At 39.7% G+C, this 17,830-nt stretch overlaps 1 protein-coding gene across 1 annotated transcript in view; it reads right to left on the bottom strand.

Moving 5' to 3' along the window:
* Positions 1-2,441: 2,441 nt before the first annotated feature.
* The window catches only part of CDC123 (cell division cycle 123), a gene marked incomplete at its 5' end in the record, with an annotated part of 34,251 nt that continues 18,862 nt past the window's right edge, over positions 2,442-17,830 (bottom strand). Inside the window, 5 exons of the mRNA XM_026091116.1 lie at positions 2,442-3,325; positions 4,115-4,252; positions 6,096-6,224; positions 11,602-11,630; positions 15,355-15,477. Of these exons, the coding sequence (XP_025946901.1) occupies positions 3,299-3,325; positions 4,115-4,252; positions 6,096-6,224; positions 11,602-11,630; positions 15,355-15,477 (446 nt within the window). The remainder of the gene's footprint in view (positions 3,326-4,114; positions 4,253-6,095; positions 6,225-11,601; positions 11,631-15,354; positions 15,478-17,830) is intronic.

Here is a 17,830-nt window from a genome sequence, read left to right as displayed (position 1 = left end):
AATGGTCCGCATTGCTTAAATGGGCATCTGAACTGCCTCTCATCAGGTACCTTTTCTCCACTGAGCGCCGTTTGTGCGTCCCGGGCATCAGCTGCATGTGAGCACATAAGAATGACGGCGATACATGGAATTTCTAGCTAAGAACGTCAGATACAGTTATGAAGATTTTACAAGCCATAAAACGTGACCAGAACCCAGTCAGTGGTATTCATTTTACTGACACACAGARATGGGGAAAAGTTCTTCCCCCATTTTTAGGTTTCTTTTCAGATATTATAGAGCACTACACTCCGGAAGATAAAACTGGAAAATCTCTTCTTAAGAGGGGATAAAAATGGACATGGAGAGAGGTGATTTTTTAAATTCAGATCAATATTACCCATGCTGCTTTCTTATTCTAATCTTAACATTCACCCAAATACTAGACTGTGGGTCAGGAAAGTGAGGACAACATTGGGAAAGAAGAGTCAAAGGAGCACAAACCCACTAGACAGCCTGCAGCCCAGAAATGCAGGAGCATTATTCTGAATCCTGAACTAAGCCAGTGCACGGTAATAACCACTGCTTCGGGAGCTGATGGAATAGTGCTCGCTGCTATCCATCTGGGAGATTAAATAGCGCAAGCATTGGCTGAGAAATAATGAAGAATTTTCTTTGGCAGTCCCGGCAGAGCTGCAATTCAAGAGCGAGTCTGTCTCATTACGCTTCAGCCATCAGACACAGCCAGACTTTGTAAGAGGCTGCAGTATCTATGGGAACGTACAATCCGTGTAAAAAGTCTGTGCATGCCCCCTCCCTCTACAACTTCTCACATTTACTACCTAGGTGAGGTTTGAAATATCTTTACAAAACGTTTTAAGCATACAACTAAGAATATACAGTTCGTAAACCCTACTCAGTGAAACACAYGAACAAGGGCCTGCAGAACCGGAATCTTGTTTTTCCAAATTTCTGTACGACGGCTAGAGGTAGAAACCAATTTTGTGATGACCCGGAATAGAACTAAAACAGTGTCAGATACTGTTCAAACTGCTCTGACACATTTTTTTTTTTTTTTTAATGTAGCAACATTAGTTTCCTCACTTCCCCAAGAGGAATATGTTTGTTAGTCATCCTTACAGCCTAAAAGGTCATACGTGATGACAGTTCTTTTACAAGAGGGATCTTTAATCTAGCAGACAAAGAATTCAAGATCCAGTAATCACAAGCTGGAGAAAGAAGCAGACTAAACAAAGCATATATCTAAAGCGAGAGGATATGACAGTTTATGGAATGTGATTATGTAGCACAAATGTTTTATAGTGGAGACACTTTCTGTGTCAGGGTCTGAACACGGGGCTGGTCTTTTTGCTCTGCTACCTTTTACGGTTCATTCTTGAGATTAAGYCCAAAGGAAGTGGCATAAGTTCCCGCAACCCTGAAATAAAGTTAGTTACCAGTATTTGGTTGCTTAGCTCAGCAGTGCATTAATTCAGATTGGTCATCTGTTACACAGGGGAAAAAACCCAAACTTCTGAATTCRCTCATTACCAGCACATGAACATAAAAAGAGAAGTCTTCCAGGGTGTTAAACAGCCGTCAAGGCTGATGAGGGGCAGAGTGGCAGGCTGTGCCAGGGGTCACTGGGYAGGAACAACATGGCGTGTTATTACAGTGGTCTTTTAACTGGAGGACAAGCATAGGCTGCCCACAAACAGAACCATCTAGAGAGCCACGTGCAAAGCCAGTGTCCAATTTCACTGCGATCTGTTCCCAAAGAGATGAACCGTAAATGCAGAGCGCCCACAAAGGACCACAGATCCTGGAAACGTATGAAAGCTGCCAGCGAGTTTAAGAGTTTTGCACTGACCATGGGCAGTTCATTTGGAAATGCCATTTTCAGGACGAATAACAAAGTCAAGAAATAAAAGACGGCTAAAAGGCTACTGCTGCAGCCTGCTCAGCTAGAGGGAAACGTAACAGTGCACAGAGTCCCATCAAACTGGTCCAACACCGTATTTGGTCTGGTGAGCTATGATATGGGGTAATTAATATTCTGAGTTAATATTAGTCTAATTTGTGTACAAAAACCTAGTGAGAAGGAGATGCCATTGCTTCAGATGGAAGCTTAGGAAAAAAAAAACAAAAATGCTGTTCCACACTTTCAGCTAGAATTGTGCAACTTCTTAACACATTACTGATGGCCATGCAAACACATATATCCATATATCCACGTATATCATTAGTTCTTAGCCTGAAACTGATTCACCCCCCAAAAAATAACAGCATCAAGTAACAAAGTAAAAGACCTTCTGTTTCTCCAAATTCTAATCAAGCTTCCTTTTACACACAGAACATGAAATGCCAAATAAATCCAGAATTTTAAGAGCTGAAAGTGGAATCACTTTCCTAAGGAACTTCAAGAGATTTGATAGAAAAGATACAGGATTTGAGTCCACATATAAAGTTACAGGTTTATGTTAGGATTAACTATTTGTATTAAATCCACAGCTGATGAGTGATACTTAACCATGTTTAAAAAAAAGAAACAGAAAAAAAAGTATCAGGAAAACTGTATTATCCCAGAATGCCTTCTGGGATATCTATCTATCTAATGCTTTAAAAAGTTCATAGCTTTATCTGCACTGTGAAAATATTACTTCATTTGAAATGCATTCAGATTTCAACAAATTCCTAAAATGCAGGACTTTTTAAATCTACGTGGTCTACTATATCTGTTCTCTGAAATGAAGTATTAACCTTCAGAATGAAGGAAAAAAATCCCTTCTCCACTTTTTACAAAAAGGAAGGATAAGTGCTCCCAGAACTTAAAGTCCATTTACAATTTTAAAAGGTTGCTACAGAAAAAGTGTACATTTCTTCATTTCCTTGCAACTCTGCTATATTTTAAGCAAAGTTGTGTCGAAATATAAAGAATACTTGATGTTTTAATTGCACAAGAGTTAAATATTGTAATATTTATCACTGAAGAACCTTACTATTTCAAAGGCATAATTTTTTTACAACATTGAGATGGGAAGTCAAGTCATTCAGTTGCACTCAAATTGCTGCTTGCTTGCACCGCGGTATACTTGTGCCCGACCCGGAATCCAGTGGGGGCTCACCCTGACCCTTCAGGTTTCTATGGAAAAGCTTTTCTACACTTTTATATAAGCCAACACACAGGGTGAGCAGCTCTTTAGTTCTTTCATTAAATATAAAAAGCAGATTTTCTTTAAATTGATAGTTTAATAATTATGCTAAATATAGCTTTTGCCACGTTTCTTGCTTGTAATGCAATGTAACGCTTCTTGATAGCTCAGTCATCATCTTGCTGATTTCTTTTCTGTCAAGGGAACAGAAGAGTTAATAATGTTAGGACACAGTCATCGGAAATAAAAGCAGTAATAAGTCTAATTTCCAACATATCTGGAAAATACTTGTAGTGACAATGACTGTATTCTGAAACCATTTTTTGAATGCCAAGCGATAATCTTTCTAGCAAACAAAACACAGCAACATCAAATCTCTCCCTCCCTGCATGCTCCTCCCCCCAAAAGGTATGGTATTTTATTTACAGTAAAGAACAAAATTAGCCCTATATGTTAACCAAAGCAAAAAACAAAAAACAAAAAAACAGAAAACATGATGCAGAACTCAGTGGTCTACATGAAGAGATGTCATGGAGAACTATTATCAAAGGTACGAAGAAATTCCTTTCATCACCCCCCACCCACACCAAATTGTTAAAGTTTTTTCTGCTATAATTCTCTTCTGGCTTTCAAAAAAGTTCTTAAAAGCATTAGCTTTCAGCCAGTCAAGAACTAGATTTCCATTTACTCTCTATTTTCTTTTTTATTTAAATATAAATGCAAACAGTCGGGTTCTTCAGTAACATTTGTCAAATTGCATTCATTGCTTCCCCTAAAGATAAAATTAAATGAAGTGAGATCAGTATGACAGCTTGCTCTTTATCACTAGAAGAAAAAAAAATTATAGATCAGCCCAACAATGTACCGTATTAGGGCTCCACGCATTATATTTTTTATGTTAATTACAAAAGCACAATTTCAGGCTCTTCAATGTTCCCATTTCACAGAGACGGAAGGTCAGAAATTTTTACGCTACTTCTTACCAGTTTAAGAAAGTCAATTAATTTGTGAACATCCTCTCCTGTAGACAAGTCGACAAAATCTTTCGGCAGTCGATAACTCAGGTACGGGCTAGGCTGGACGGTAACTTTGCTGTTCGTACAACGGAAAACTGGATAGTCCTTTGGGAAAGATATTGGATAACACAGAAACAAACAGTGTCTGTGACTAAAATTTGTGATGTTTTTTAAACTCCTCAGTGAGATTGTCTGAGTCACCTTGCCAATGAGTTTATTTAGCATTTACTCAACTAACCCAGCACCCTACCAATTGTAAGTTTTCTTATTATAAACTCTGCCCACTTATGAGCAAGAGTTAGTGTTACTAATCACTATGTGAAGGCGTTCCTTTCCTCACTTCAAAGTTTCTAGAATGTATTGATTACTTTTCATACCATTAACATACATAAATTTATAATAGTGCCATAATAACAGAGCCATTGGGAACTTTGGGCAATAGCACCTAAGCATGTGGATACAGAGAATCTTCATAATAAAAACCCTAAACTTGTCTTCACAGGTTTCTTGCTTAAATCCATGTTTTCAAATATAACTTTGACAAAATTATGGCCTAAGCTTTCCCACCAATTTACTCGTTTTTCAATTTAATTTAATTTATGCCAAAAATATCTCTGAATTCAATTCTAGCAATAGATGTTAGGATGCTTGGTATCATTTTCAGCTAACACACTGCATCTTTAAAACATGCTAGAAGTGTCAAGCAACATAATTACCCATTGTATGGCAATATTTTACAGATCGTATTTCAAGGACTTTGCAACAGATTCTGCGGCTGGATGTAAGTTGAAGCATGAAGATAAGCCATTCCACTTTTCACTTGGGATTACACCAGACAAGCTCTGTAAAGCATTTGACCCCAAGAAATCCTCAAAACAAAGTTTGGTGGATAGCATTCCCATGGATGGCTCAAGAATTAGGACTGTGTTTTAACAAAGGAGACATAATTTTCAGCAGAAAGGCCCACAGAAAGGATCTTCATGTAGCAAGAGCCACGTTATGAAGCTAAGAGATAATAGCATGAATGACGACCAGCACAGCATAGTATATCTCCTCCTGAATGTGTTACAAAAATGGTGAAGAAACTAAAGAGCTCAGATGTTAAAACAAGCTCAATAAAGCACGTCATTTCAGTTACTCCTAATGCAATTTAGCAGCTAGAAACTAAAGAGCAGCCCATGCTATCTGACTAGCCACCTCTCCTCAGACATCTAACAAGTGTTTCACAAGAATAGCAAGTAACATGCTACTTTAAATCTTCTATCCGGTCATCCAAGTAGCCATATGTAGATCTGAGGACTCGAGYCTCAGTCATGCAATGAGGAAAAAGCTGTTACTAATAAGTGAAGACTGTTCTTTCCTCCCCCTGTTAACAGGAAGTTATGTTTTACAGAGGCAATGCAGCTTGGAACAGGGATAGGACAGCCCTGCTCTGCAAATCCAGGAGTTCAACCAAAGGACAAGGCTTCCCTGAGGGTACTTGGTATGAGGAAGACACAGAAGTTCAGCTTCTTTTTGCCTCCCACCAAACATAAATCTGGAGCTTGGGGAGATTAAATGACAGGTATTAGGAACAAGGAAGAACTTTAAGTGAGCAAATAAAACATAACAGATTTTAAGAGATAAAATCAAAATGGAAAGAAATTTAAGATGCATCAAGACTAGGTAAAACCAAGTTTCAGGGCACCTTCTTGGTAATGTGGTCAAAGCTGTAGTAAGGGCTTGTGCTGTCTGAGCTACAAATTCCCTTGTAAAACTAGCAAATGAYACCTGTTGAAGTTGAGCACTGTCTAAACAGACACTTCCAACGAGTTAACAGTTCCAGAGTTTAGGACTTCCATTTACTTCAGTGGGATCTGAATCATAGTTTTATTATAACAAAGAAGGACCAGAGGCTGGACTGCCTCCTGGATTCATCAGCCAGCCTCCTTTCACAGCAGGACCGTACCTGTTCTGTAGCTGCCCCTTCACTCTGGTCTCCTTTCAAGTTTTTCCCAGAGATCAGTTCTTCCCATGTAAACAGCAGCGAGTCTGTTACTTCACCAAAGGGGTTAAAATCTATTAACCAAATCCTGCCCTGCAATAGAACAATGAAGGAATTAAAACAAACCAGAGAATTTGAAATACAACCAGAAAATCCAGCCACACACACATTCGTCTTACTGCTTAGTCTTAAAGACAAAAAGTGCTTGGTCTTTAAAGACAAAAATAAAAAAATGACAAAAAAATCCATCTGTTCTTATACACTTTAGAATATTCTAACATCTTTTACATTAAACATGTTACACAGTTTTAAAACACATCAAGCTTTGGCTTATTTTACATATATATATTTATATATATACATATATATATATGTTTTTTTAAACAGAAGATCAGGCAGAGCTCAAACTGAATTCCTCTCTACGTGACGTGCTTTCAGATGAGTCTACAGAAATTCTGTCAAATCTCCATGATTTTCGAAGATCCCCAGACAGCATGAACAAAGGGAGGGGGGAAATGTAAACAGGGATTTCATCTTTGGTCAAAAACTACCTCAGCACCGCTGCCCATTCAGCAGTCTCCAGAATTGCTGTTCTTGGTCTCAGAAGGGTCTTTACCTACAGACCAAGGTCTGTAAAACGCTAGTGGAGATCATGCAAGTTGAAAGGTGCTGCACAGGTATAGATAGATAAAGAAAGAATAACTTAAAGCCATTTTTAATATAACCCTTACTAGCAGTTCAGACCAGTTTCTCCTGCCTTGTCTTTACTACATACATGCTCCAAACAGTCCTGGTAGTATGGACAACACAGCATGCCTATTTTACAACTAAAAAATGAGAACAGAGACTAATATGACTTAGTCAAGGTAACAGAGAAGTCTCTAAAGGAGCAAGAAATAGTTTGCATACCCTAAGTCATCTCAAGCTACAACCCCCARCACCAGGCCACCTTTTCTTACCCAAGAAAGCATCACCTATTCTAATAGAACAAAAGAATTATAATTACTTATAATGAAACATGAATACAACTGGTAGTAAGAATTTGAAAAACAGGTATTGCATCTGGAAGAAATCAGATTCTATCAAATATGAGGAGAAAAGGGTTTCTGTAATATAAAAGGGACTGAAGGGTTTTTCTGAATTCATTAACAGTCAGTTGGAACCCGAAACCAAACCTGAAGGCTGCGTAGCTACTAAAAACTCACTTTGCCTTCTCCTTCCCTCATTCCCGAAGGATCTTCTTTCTTTAGAGATCCTTCCTATCTTGATACAACCTGCAAATAGCTGTAATGATTTACACTACAGCCATCTGTTTTCTCGCTGATGAAGATCCCTTTGAAGCCTTCAGTCAAAGCAATATGGAGACTTCCTCTCCCACCCATGCTGCCTAACCCACCCCCGCAGGCGCTGCAGTGGAAACCCATGCAATAGCACAGAACAGAAACGCTCGGGCTGGGAGCTAAAAGCAGCCTGTTATGATCTACGCTGACTTGCCAAAGCAGGTGGGGGGAGTCCCAATACAGATGAAACAAGTGACACGACTTGCAGGCTGGATGCGGGCCAACCCAACGGCTTGCAACTGTGTGGTTGCGCACGGACTTTCGCAGGTCTCGCTCGGGGTAGATCAATGGGGCAGAGCTGTCACAGAGCAAGCTTTAAGGAGCCAACGCACGAGTTCAGCTTGGCAATGGCAGTACCGAAACCAGACGCTAAAAGAGAAATTGCAGACTGCAGGGACACACACTTGAACTGTTTCTTACTTGTTTCGGTCGGGTGAAAAAGCAGCGGCAAATCTGCATGGCGAAGCTGCAACATCTTTGAAACAACAYTGACACCATGGGTGCAGAAAGCGAACAGGGGCAAGCTCTGCTATCATTTTCCAGCTCTGTTCCTCTTCAAGACTCGGTCACAAATTCTCATTATAAGTGATGTTCTGCTTTTGCTAATAGGCACATCTTGATAGCTCAAAGGCAACAGGAGGAGGAATTTCTAATTTAGATTCATTCCATCACACTAGAAAAACAAGCTAATGAACCAATTTAATCATAGGCAGAAGCAACAGCTGGCAAAGTTCACACTGCAGTTCAGACAATCTTTCCCTGCATCAGAAATGTTTATACTTAATGAAAGGACTTCCCTATGAAAGCCTTTCACAGGCACTCCATCCCAAAAAGATGAAACAGCTTTTCATAGGAACTTGAGATCATTCCTCTAAAAGAAGAGTTGTACCCCAGAAAAAAAACTGAAAATTGTTTTTGAGATTAGTGAAAGCAACAGCTGGTTTCTGTGAGCACCCTCGCACTTTTTCTCCCTCCCTGCAGACAACTGTGCTCCGTCTACAACACCAACTGTTTCCTAGAGACTGTCTTACGTCTATACTGAGCTTTGGTATTTGCCAATTGACGAGAAGACAAACGGTCTAAAAATCTAAATGTTCCCTCTCAGGCCTCATTAAACAGAATGCACATAACTCTGGGTCAGTAACCAAACCATCTTTCAGATTAAATACTCTTTCAAATCTAACATGCAGTTCCACGATTTACATGTAGTTTAAGACGACTTGCACTGTGTGGCTAAACAGCAGTGGTAAAGCTATTTAACTGTAATCCTCTGCTTTAGCAATCTTTGTCATGTGAAGGCACAGAAATGCACAAGCCAGGTAAGCAAAGTTCTGCACAGCTGAAGGTAAAAAACAGCCCAACATTTTCTCATCCTAAAACAGGACCAAATAGATTTATCACATCATGACTTCAGGCTTTATTTTACTAAAACAGTAAGCAGCACGCTGCTGAAAGGAAGTGCCTATGACAGAGACTGTTAAAAGGAAGTTAAAAGATAGATAAAATGCAAACCGAATTGTTACATTTCCCTAACTTCAGCTGCAGGTTCACGCACAGGGCGGCGTTCATGGGTAAAGAGACACGGGCATTAGTTTGCATGTTAACAGTTGTTGTGAACTACTGGTGGCCTGAAGCCACTCATTACATTGCTTTGTTCATGACAAGTCACCATGTTAAGTCGTATTTACCAGCTGAAAGATCTGGGAGACGAGCAAAGAGCAACTCGCAACTCGTAGTGGAGCTGGCTCTCGGGCATTTCCTTGTCAGCTGTTGCACGATGACTGTGAACTGCTAGCAGGAAAAAAAGTAGCATATCCAAATGAAAACAGGCTACCCAGTCCTGCAACRTCACCTTGCCAGGGCCAGGCCTCCCGACCATCCTGCTCTTAAGACTGTATGCCTGTATGTATTCCTTAAAAGACAATTTGTCTGCCAAGTCAAGAGCTAGCTCAGGTGTGCAAAGAGAGCGTAAGGGGAAAGGCAGCCACGCAAAAGCTTGTTCTCAGCCCGGCCACTGCTGCTTCTGCTCCATCCTCCAGCCCAACGAGCAAGACGTGGGGCAGCCTTCTCCGTAGTCCCCAAGCAACCAAAGGAAGCACGTGGAGCGGGCTGCTCTCATTCACAGCCGTGTCAAACATCAGGCTTCTCCGAGTTGAATATTTCCAGTTGAAAGAATTTAAGATAAGCAGACCTGGGGCATTTCTCTCTTTCTGCAGGTGAGGTTGCCATGCAACCGCTCTGCCCAGGGGCGCCGGCTCCGGGAACTAATCACACTCACCGACACACGCTACTCTTTTGCTGCCTGTAACTCACATGCAAGGGGAGCGGTGAATAATACAGTTGCAAACCACAAAAGTATGTGTGAAAGGAGGATTTGACACACAGGGCTATCAGGCAGTTCACAAGACCCGAGAGAAGACGACACAGAGATACCTACATACAGATACGTTATCCTGACAGACGAAGAAACACTGCTCTTTTGAGATCACACGGACTGAAATCTTTTACTTAAATAGTCTGTCTTCATGCTTCAGCTATGAGGCAGAGTACCCGAAGGCAGAAGTCGGTTAGATGCTAAAGTTTTGCTCCTCATTTTGCCAGAGAGCATCCCCAAGTTTGATGATTTGTGCCTAGGCAGGTAATTTTCATTACCATTTAGCATGGCTGTTTTTAGCCTGCAGCCTGATTTTAGGTACCTACGGTAAAAGCTGTACTGAGTAACACCACAGCAGTTATTTTCCACATGACAGACGTTTCAATTTACTTTCTGTTTTGCAAACTATGGCATGATTTACTATTATATAATTACAAAATACTTCAGCAATGATCAAAATCAGAATCAAGATTCACTACAGATATTCCCAGTTCAACCACTTAAAATAAAGACTTTACCAGTACTCAAATTGTATACAATTCAAACAGCAAGACTTAAAGTGTACAGCATTTGGGACCACGTTATTGCATTTCTGGTTTAGGATTTGGAAAGAAAATTTAAGCTAAAGCAAAAACTTATTTCTCCTACAATCACATGATTCCCAAAATCAGATTTTGAAATTTAAGACTATATAATGCTTTTCAGTTTTTGGTTTCTTTTAAGCCTGTGTGCGTGTGTGCGCGCACGCATGTACGCGTGTGTAGCACTGTTCATCTGACCTGCTTCTCTCCACTGACTAGTAGAAGAGGTCAAGGTGACTAATTCAGATATAGGTATCTGAAGTTAGGATGGGATTTTTCTCCCCAAACTCTGTCAGTGTCTGGATTTTCAGGGTTCTGATTTGCTGAGCACCAAGAACTACAGCTGGAGCAATTTGGGGGGAAAAAAAAAATTAGATTTCATCTGTCTCAGACTAAAACCAGGCACCCAACATTCATATACTCTTTTGATGATTATGCCTTTATAACCTAGACTCCCATATATAAAGTGAGAGGTTTTTTTTCTAGCCTCACAAAAATATTCTGAAGAAATATTCATGATTAGTTTGAAAGAGTTAGGATGCTATAGGGATGAACATCACTGAATGGATTTCTAGGAATGATTTTTGAAAGAAAAAGTGTTAAGATTCCCCCTGTTTTCCTTTTACGGTGGGCAAAACATCACCTCRCCCCCCTCGTATTTTTCTGAAATATCCCAGTCATTCTGGCTGAACATTCAGATACATTTCTGTCAAAAAACATTTAAAACAGGCAGTATATAGAGGGAACCTTAGTAACAGGTAGTGCTTCACTGAAACTGCTTAGTGATACCGCATGATATCAAGTACCAACCAATCTCAAAAGAAAACTATATGGCCTTCAGTAGAATCATCGATCTCACAGAATTACAGCTGAAGCCAAAGTTATGTGCTTTGAGACAGACTACGTATTTGGAGAAAGAGATTTACAAAATAATTACATCACTGGTACAGACATACTCATATTYCTAATCCTCTTATTATCCTACTGTGGACAGCATCTAACAGAAAAAGAACTGTGGAAGGGAACGTCAAAATCAAGTAGTTCATTTTTTGCCAGGACTGCTTCTAGGAAGATGAAGCTATTACTTGTTCCATCTCTCCCCAATGCTTCAGATACAGTTTCCGCACAATAAACAATTCATTACTACAAAAATATGCAACCTATTGGTCACTTACCCTGCTGTCTCTGTACACATCAAAAACAACTGAAAAGGAGAAAACAAAAACATTAAAAGACATATAATTCCACATAAGATTTCTAAACTTAAGTAGATAGTTGTGTACACAGCACAATCTGCAAGGACAGCATGTCTCCAAAACTGCAAGCCAGAATTCCATTCATTTCTAAGAGGGAATTGAAACATTTCAAGAACCACTGTTAATGCACTGAGAGAGATGGTCCCCTGGGCTTTTCTATTTAATGCTGGTTTGTTCTGGTGTTTTTTTCCCCCCCAAGAACATTGGATTAACTCCTAGCGTAGAGGGGAGCTTATCTTCAACATCACTGCTGTGTGTTTTACAGCAGAACTGAGAAACTTCGAGGCAGGATCAGGGCTCCRTTGTGCTAGCCGGTGCATGAGCCTTTAATAAGAGAAAGTTCCTGCCTCAAAGAGATTAGGACTTCAGCAGATAAGACGACAAAACAGAGGGAAGGCGAAAAGGGGGCAGCAGGCACGCCTGAGGCAGCAGCGAAATGGCTATGTTCAACATAACCTAGAGCAGTTCTAGCACACCTACTGATTATCCACAGCTCCTTCAAACAGACCCTTTGCTTTTCGGCAATTTAAGCAAAGGTGCCTTACGTAGATATGTTGGTGTTCTTCCCACTGACTTCACTGAGCATGAATCTTTGTACATGCATCTTCTGTTCTGTATGGTTAAACAAATCCTTGGTTTGTCTTTCTATTCAGCTATGGAAATCAGCAAATAAGAATTCAGGCCTGACGAGTTGTGCCAGTTTAGCAGAAAAAATTAAAACTGCTAGATTTAGAAAAGCCTCATACAAATGCTGTACTGCCACTTCCTTCACAAATAAGGAACTGAATATTTCAGCTAGTTCAGAGATTTCCTAATACGTGCGAGACAAACTAAACTCAGCATACGACTGAAGAACAGTCTCAGCAGCTGCTCAGGAAGCTGCCTGTCAACAGCATGTATGTTGATGGATCGTGTCCATGCATATACAGCTCCTCGGTAGCTTAGCCTGATGGTTAAAGCCAAGTTGGCTGGGCTAAGAGTATACCACAACTCAGAGCTAAAGCCAGCCGCCTAATTGTTTTTGACCACATGACCGTAACCTAAAAATCCACACAGCTTCTTGCACAAGCTCAGTTACATAGCTTTAAAATATCACTCCAGAGTTAAGTGGTATAATTTTCTTCAGAAAAGCCCTCGGATGGCTAAGTCATCGATGCAAAGAAGAGCACAGCAACCCTAGATTTCTTCTGTAACTGTTTAACTGAGCTTGTTGCTTATACTGTGTACTCTCACTAGTCGTATATCATTAATGGAAAGTTTTCATCTGAGCTTTACTATAAAGTGATGTCTGCAGGTTAAAGCAAGCCAAAGGCAATATTGATCATTAATCACCGAGGCTGATAGCATTTAGTGGGACTCATATCACCATTAAGGCTCATTGGCACATTGATGACTAATCCGGGACGCTCGCAAACACYGAACGGGGAGGAAGACCTGAACTGTTCCCTCTTCCTCAGCGGTCACCCCAGAACAGTGCGTCATGAGACTGGTAAAACTTACCCTCAATCACGAGCAACTGCAAGTAAAGCTAAGGGCCTGACTCTAGAGTAAGTATTGATGCCTCTGGAAGACTGTTTTTAGTGGGTTCTTATGAAAGGTATTTAGAAGGTTCTACCACCATTTAGAAGTATTTAAAAAGCATTTGCCCATCTGTTATCATTCTGCTCCAACTCTGCACTGCTTCAGCTGCTCTGACTCAGCTCTTCCATCTGGAGAAGCTACCAAAACCAACTGGAAAAAGCAGAGCAAACAACACCGAAAGCAACACCCAGTGAAGCAAGAAGTTGGAAAAAAAGCTTAATACCTCTCCTTTTAAAAACAAACAAACAAGCAAACCCAGATTTTCATTGTTAGTAACACACATGCTGCCAGACAGTGGATCAAGGAATATGCTGGGGCATGAAAAAAGGGAGGGGAAAAAACATGAAGAATTTTTTTGCATGGCATTTCTCTGCAGAAGACAGATAACCAGCATTCAGTGTCCAAAACCGAAAGGTTACAAGGATGAAGGAACAAACCTTCATCCCAGAATGTCACCCTGAAGCCTTCTTTTCCCAGAAGGTAATTCAGATGGCATAGTTTTATTTACTTTACATAAGATGACAGACTTCAGATCTTTCAGTTCACTGGACAGCAGTTTCAGAGCCTAAATCTAAGCATCTATTTCTAAAAATACTGCCCTGAATTCTCATCCATCAGTGGATTACATACCAGCTAAAATTATGTTGGGTGGAACATACAGGAAAATTAAAACAGACAGTAATCAGAATGTCATAATTGTATGATTGATTTTCTTCAAAACTTTAGGGCTAGAGATCTATTAAATTAGTATACTGATTTCCAGACTACTAGTCTTCTCCAAGCAGTGACTCCTGATAAGCTGTCTGGACTGAAATAAAGGAACCATGCAGAGTCAAATGATTAAAATTTGAAAAAAGCAGACTGGCATTAGAAGGTACCCTCTTCAGAAAGTCAGACAGGACAGATCTGACTGCTCTGCTGGTTCAGCAGAACAGTTAGCCGTGCTCACAACTTACCAAAAGGTTTGGTATTCAAAGCTCTATCGTGGACAGTATAATTGGCCAATAAAACTCTCATGTTTATGTGTTTTATTAAAACAARGCTCAGTCCACAGAGGCCAATTTAAATTTCTCCATCCTATTTTTCACCACTCCTGACACCCATCACAATAAAACACCATTCTACAGTCACTAAACCATGTCAGGAAACTGTTTCCAAATGAAATTTTCAAAGGACACATTTACAAACTGAAAAAATTTACCTAGACTGCTTAGAGGTAGTAGAATTTCTTCAAATACTCTGGCCTTTATTCAAAAGTCTGATCAGCTAAAATGCTGTGCATCAGTATTTCAGTAGATATTTACATAACTTCTTGAAAAGAAACCTCCAAATCCTTTCTTCAGGGAACACAGCAATACTTTAGCAGCAAACCTTTGACAACATCTTTATAAATAATGTTTTCTTATTTTTCATCTTATTGAAGGTTTTTTCTTACATATTTCTTACCCCAATACTGAGATCTTGAACTTTTCTTAATTCAAAGCAAGTACTGGGGGGAAATCAAATAACATAATTTTGCCCTCTGAAAGAGTCTTTCACTCAATAGCTTTGTTTTCCTGAAAAGCTCCAGCCCATTCCTTTAGTTTTTCTTGCTCCCAATTTTATCATTATTCAAGAAACTACATAGCTCTGCATGCTCTAACCACAAGGGCATAAGGCTCCCCTAGTTTAAAAAGAACCAAGCCCTGTGAAGGCAGTAGCTGGCCTCAGCATGAAGACAGAAATACGTACGCACAGGCTTAGAATACTGAGGTTGTCATTTCTTATTGAAAAATAAGTTTTTCCACTGATCTCCAGCAGTGAATTGGAATTTAGCACACTGGAATTTTGGTGCGCCGTGGAGGAAACAAGCCTGGCTTAGCGAGGGGGCAGGACAACAGGTCTCACTTCTATGGAGGTGGCCCTGTAAGCCCTTTCCAGTTCAAAATTCCCAGGAAAGTACTGGGCAAAACAGCTTTAAAAAGGCAGACCCTCCATTTCTGTTTTTAAATCATTGTAACTATGTGTACAATAAGCACTTTAAAACCTTCATAAACATCTTCCCTCCCTCCCTTATGCTTCCCTTTCTAATTCAAGCCTTAAGATACTTACAGTCTTCATCCAAGAATTTATACTGTATGTTTCTCTTGAAAAACTCCTGTATTGATCTACAGATCTCCTCATGTTGCTTAGAGATATGATCATAGTATTGAGTGTAGTCTCTTTGTGATATACCTGTGAATAATTTCAGTTGATTACAAAGAGCTTCAGACATGCAAAAAAAACAACCAGTCAAAATGCAGTTAGAGATGCATGCATTATCTACTTTTGAGAAGACAGGTACTCCCAAGTTTAAATTATTAACAATAACTTACTGTTTGGCTTTATTCTCCAATACTTGCAGYGTATCCATTACAAAATTTTTGCTTGAACACTTCTGTCCCATATTTTGTAAACCTTTTTTTATATGTACACGCTTTAACTACTTTAAAGTGAATTTCAGAAGGAAGCTTCTCCAGAGTTTAAGATTTCAATTGTTGTTTATTCGATTCAGTTCTATTCACCCTGGTTACTCTGGCCAAAAACCTTTTCTGTTCTGCACATCAGAGGCAGAGACCAGAATTTGGAACCATGAAATGAAAGGGCCAGGCCTGCAGGCACCTTAGCCAAGATGACAGACCCCAGGTGCATGCCTTGGAGATTCTCATTTAACTGATTCGTTAAGCATGCAACAAAACGTACCCACTTGATGCGGTTTCACTGTAGGTGAAACCTTAAATCTTAGTATCGACAAAATGGTCTCATAAAAATTCACTGCAGCCTAATACATTATTTTTTCTGTTTGCTCCCCCTGAGGGCCTTCTTGTATACCTGACATTAGATAAACTATCCCAACTGCATCAGAAGTTCTTAATTTCAGACATTTGCTTGTCTGCAAGACAATAATTTAAGTTGACATCAACAGGATTACACACTTAACATGTATCTTAAGAGACAGAAGTTCTGATGCAAGATATGTAAACATAAGCCACTGCAAYACCCTGCTGGAAAAATGCCAAATCAAGACATACTCATCACTATAGAATGAGTAACTTATGCTATTTAGGGAAGAAAAAAGCCAGACTCTACCAAAGACGACACAATGATGGTAGTTTGTTATTTTAATCATATTTGGAACACATCAGAGACTGTGTCTTGCCATAAGACAATGCTGAATACCTCCAAAGAAGTGCTCTTTTAAAAAGCTCATATAAAATGTGAAGATTACAAAGTCAGTAGAACTCTGAATTATTAATATCACTGCAAAGCTTAACTCCGGTCTAAAAACAAAACCAAGAGATGGTGGCATCTCAGGGGGATGCAGATGCCTAACTGGAAAAGCACTCACTACACTGTGCAAGTATCACTCCTTAGCTTGACTGACAGGCTTACTGATTTAAAATCAGTAGATTAGAAAAATCAGATTAGAGAAAATCATTAGATCAGAGAGTATGGGAATATGTTGTGAAAAAACTTGGAGCTGTCTTCAGACACGCAGCTGAGTTGCTAGCTTAAAAAAAACATACTGGTAGATCTACTAGGTTTTAAGACAGTTTAATTAGCCAGAGCACAAATGCTGTGGGGTATTTGAAGGTAAACATTACTAGATACATAAATTCTAYAGTAATCCTACTTTCAAACATTTTAGAGATTATTACAGTGATGCATATCTCTGTTAGTTGTGGCATCTCAGCACCACATAAAGGACAGGATTCAGCTCTTTCTCCTTCATACTGGCCTAATGGAGAATCTCTGCTATTAGTAAGATTAACTCTGCTACAGAGAACTGCAATATAAACCCTATGATTGGCATGAATGGGAAGATGAGTATGCAAGTACCAGAAGAAACATTAAAAGAAGGGTTGTAAGAATGGCACGTGTTGACAGCACCTAAACTAGCAGATCCCAAAAGATCTGTGTGCAGCTTTATAGGACACCCAGATCAGGGGACAAAGGACAGTGAGTAAATTCCTGATGACTGACAGCAATGGGACAGGATGGAGAAACGAATCACTATCAGCTCCCAACTGGTACAAAAAGGCACATCCAAAACAAGCGCGTAGTCACTGCCCTGAGAAGAACCCAGGAGAAACAATGAGGACTGGGTAGCTGATATCCCTTCATCTCTTTTTCATCACGAGGAATCCTGGACAAACTACTTGGACACATGCATCTTAGTGCTTGTGAATATGTAGGTATAAGACAGAGTGAGTGAAACTGGTTTCATTTTATAGCAAAAAAAAAAAATCACCTTCCTTCCTAAGAAGTCTGGATTAGAGCTTTGCTACATCATTGCTACAATACTTCAACATCATTTGCTATGCTAGAAGAGTTTAATTATAACAATTCTGCCTAGATAAGAGCAAATGTGCACAGGCTCTGTGTTATCTACAATTTTGTTCATCATGACAGATTCCATGGCAGACTACAGCAAAAACTAATTCGATCTCCAGAGATGTGGGATGGAATTCAGTCCAAAATTAAAATCCTCACTTCAGGTGTCTACGTGTGCACTAGATATCTAAGCTCCCATTAAAGTCAGAAGTTG

This window comes from Apteryx rowi, unplaced genomic scaffold (assembly GCF_003343035.1).
Source record: "Apteryx rowi isolate R43461 unplaced genomic scaffold, aptRow1 scaffold_9, whole genome shotgun sequence".
Taxonomy (NCBI): Eukaryota; Metazoa; Chordata; class Aves; order Apterygiformes; family Apterygidae; genus Apteryx; species Apteryx rowi.
The sequence above is the reverse complement of the archived record's forward strand: the minus strand, read 5'-3'. Positions and strand labels throughout refer to the sequence as shown.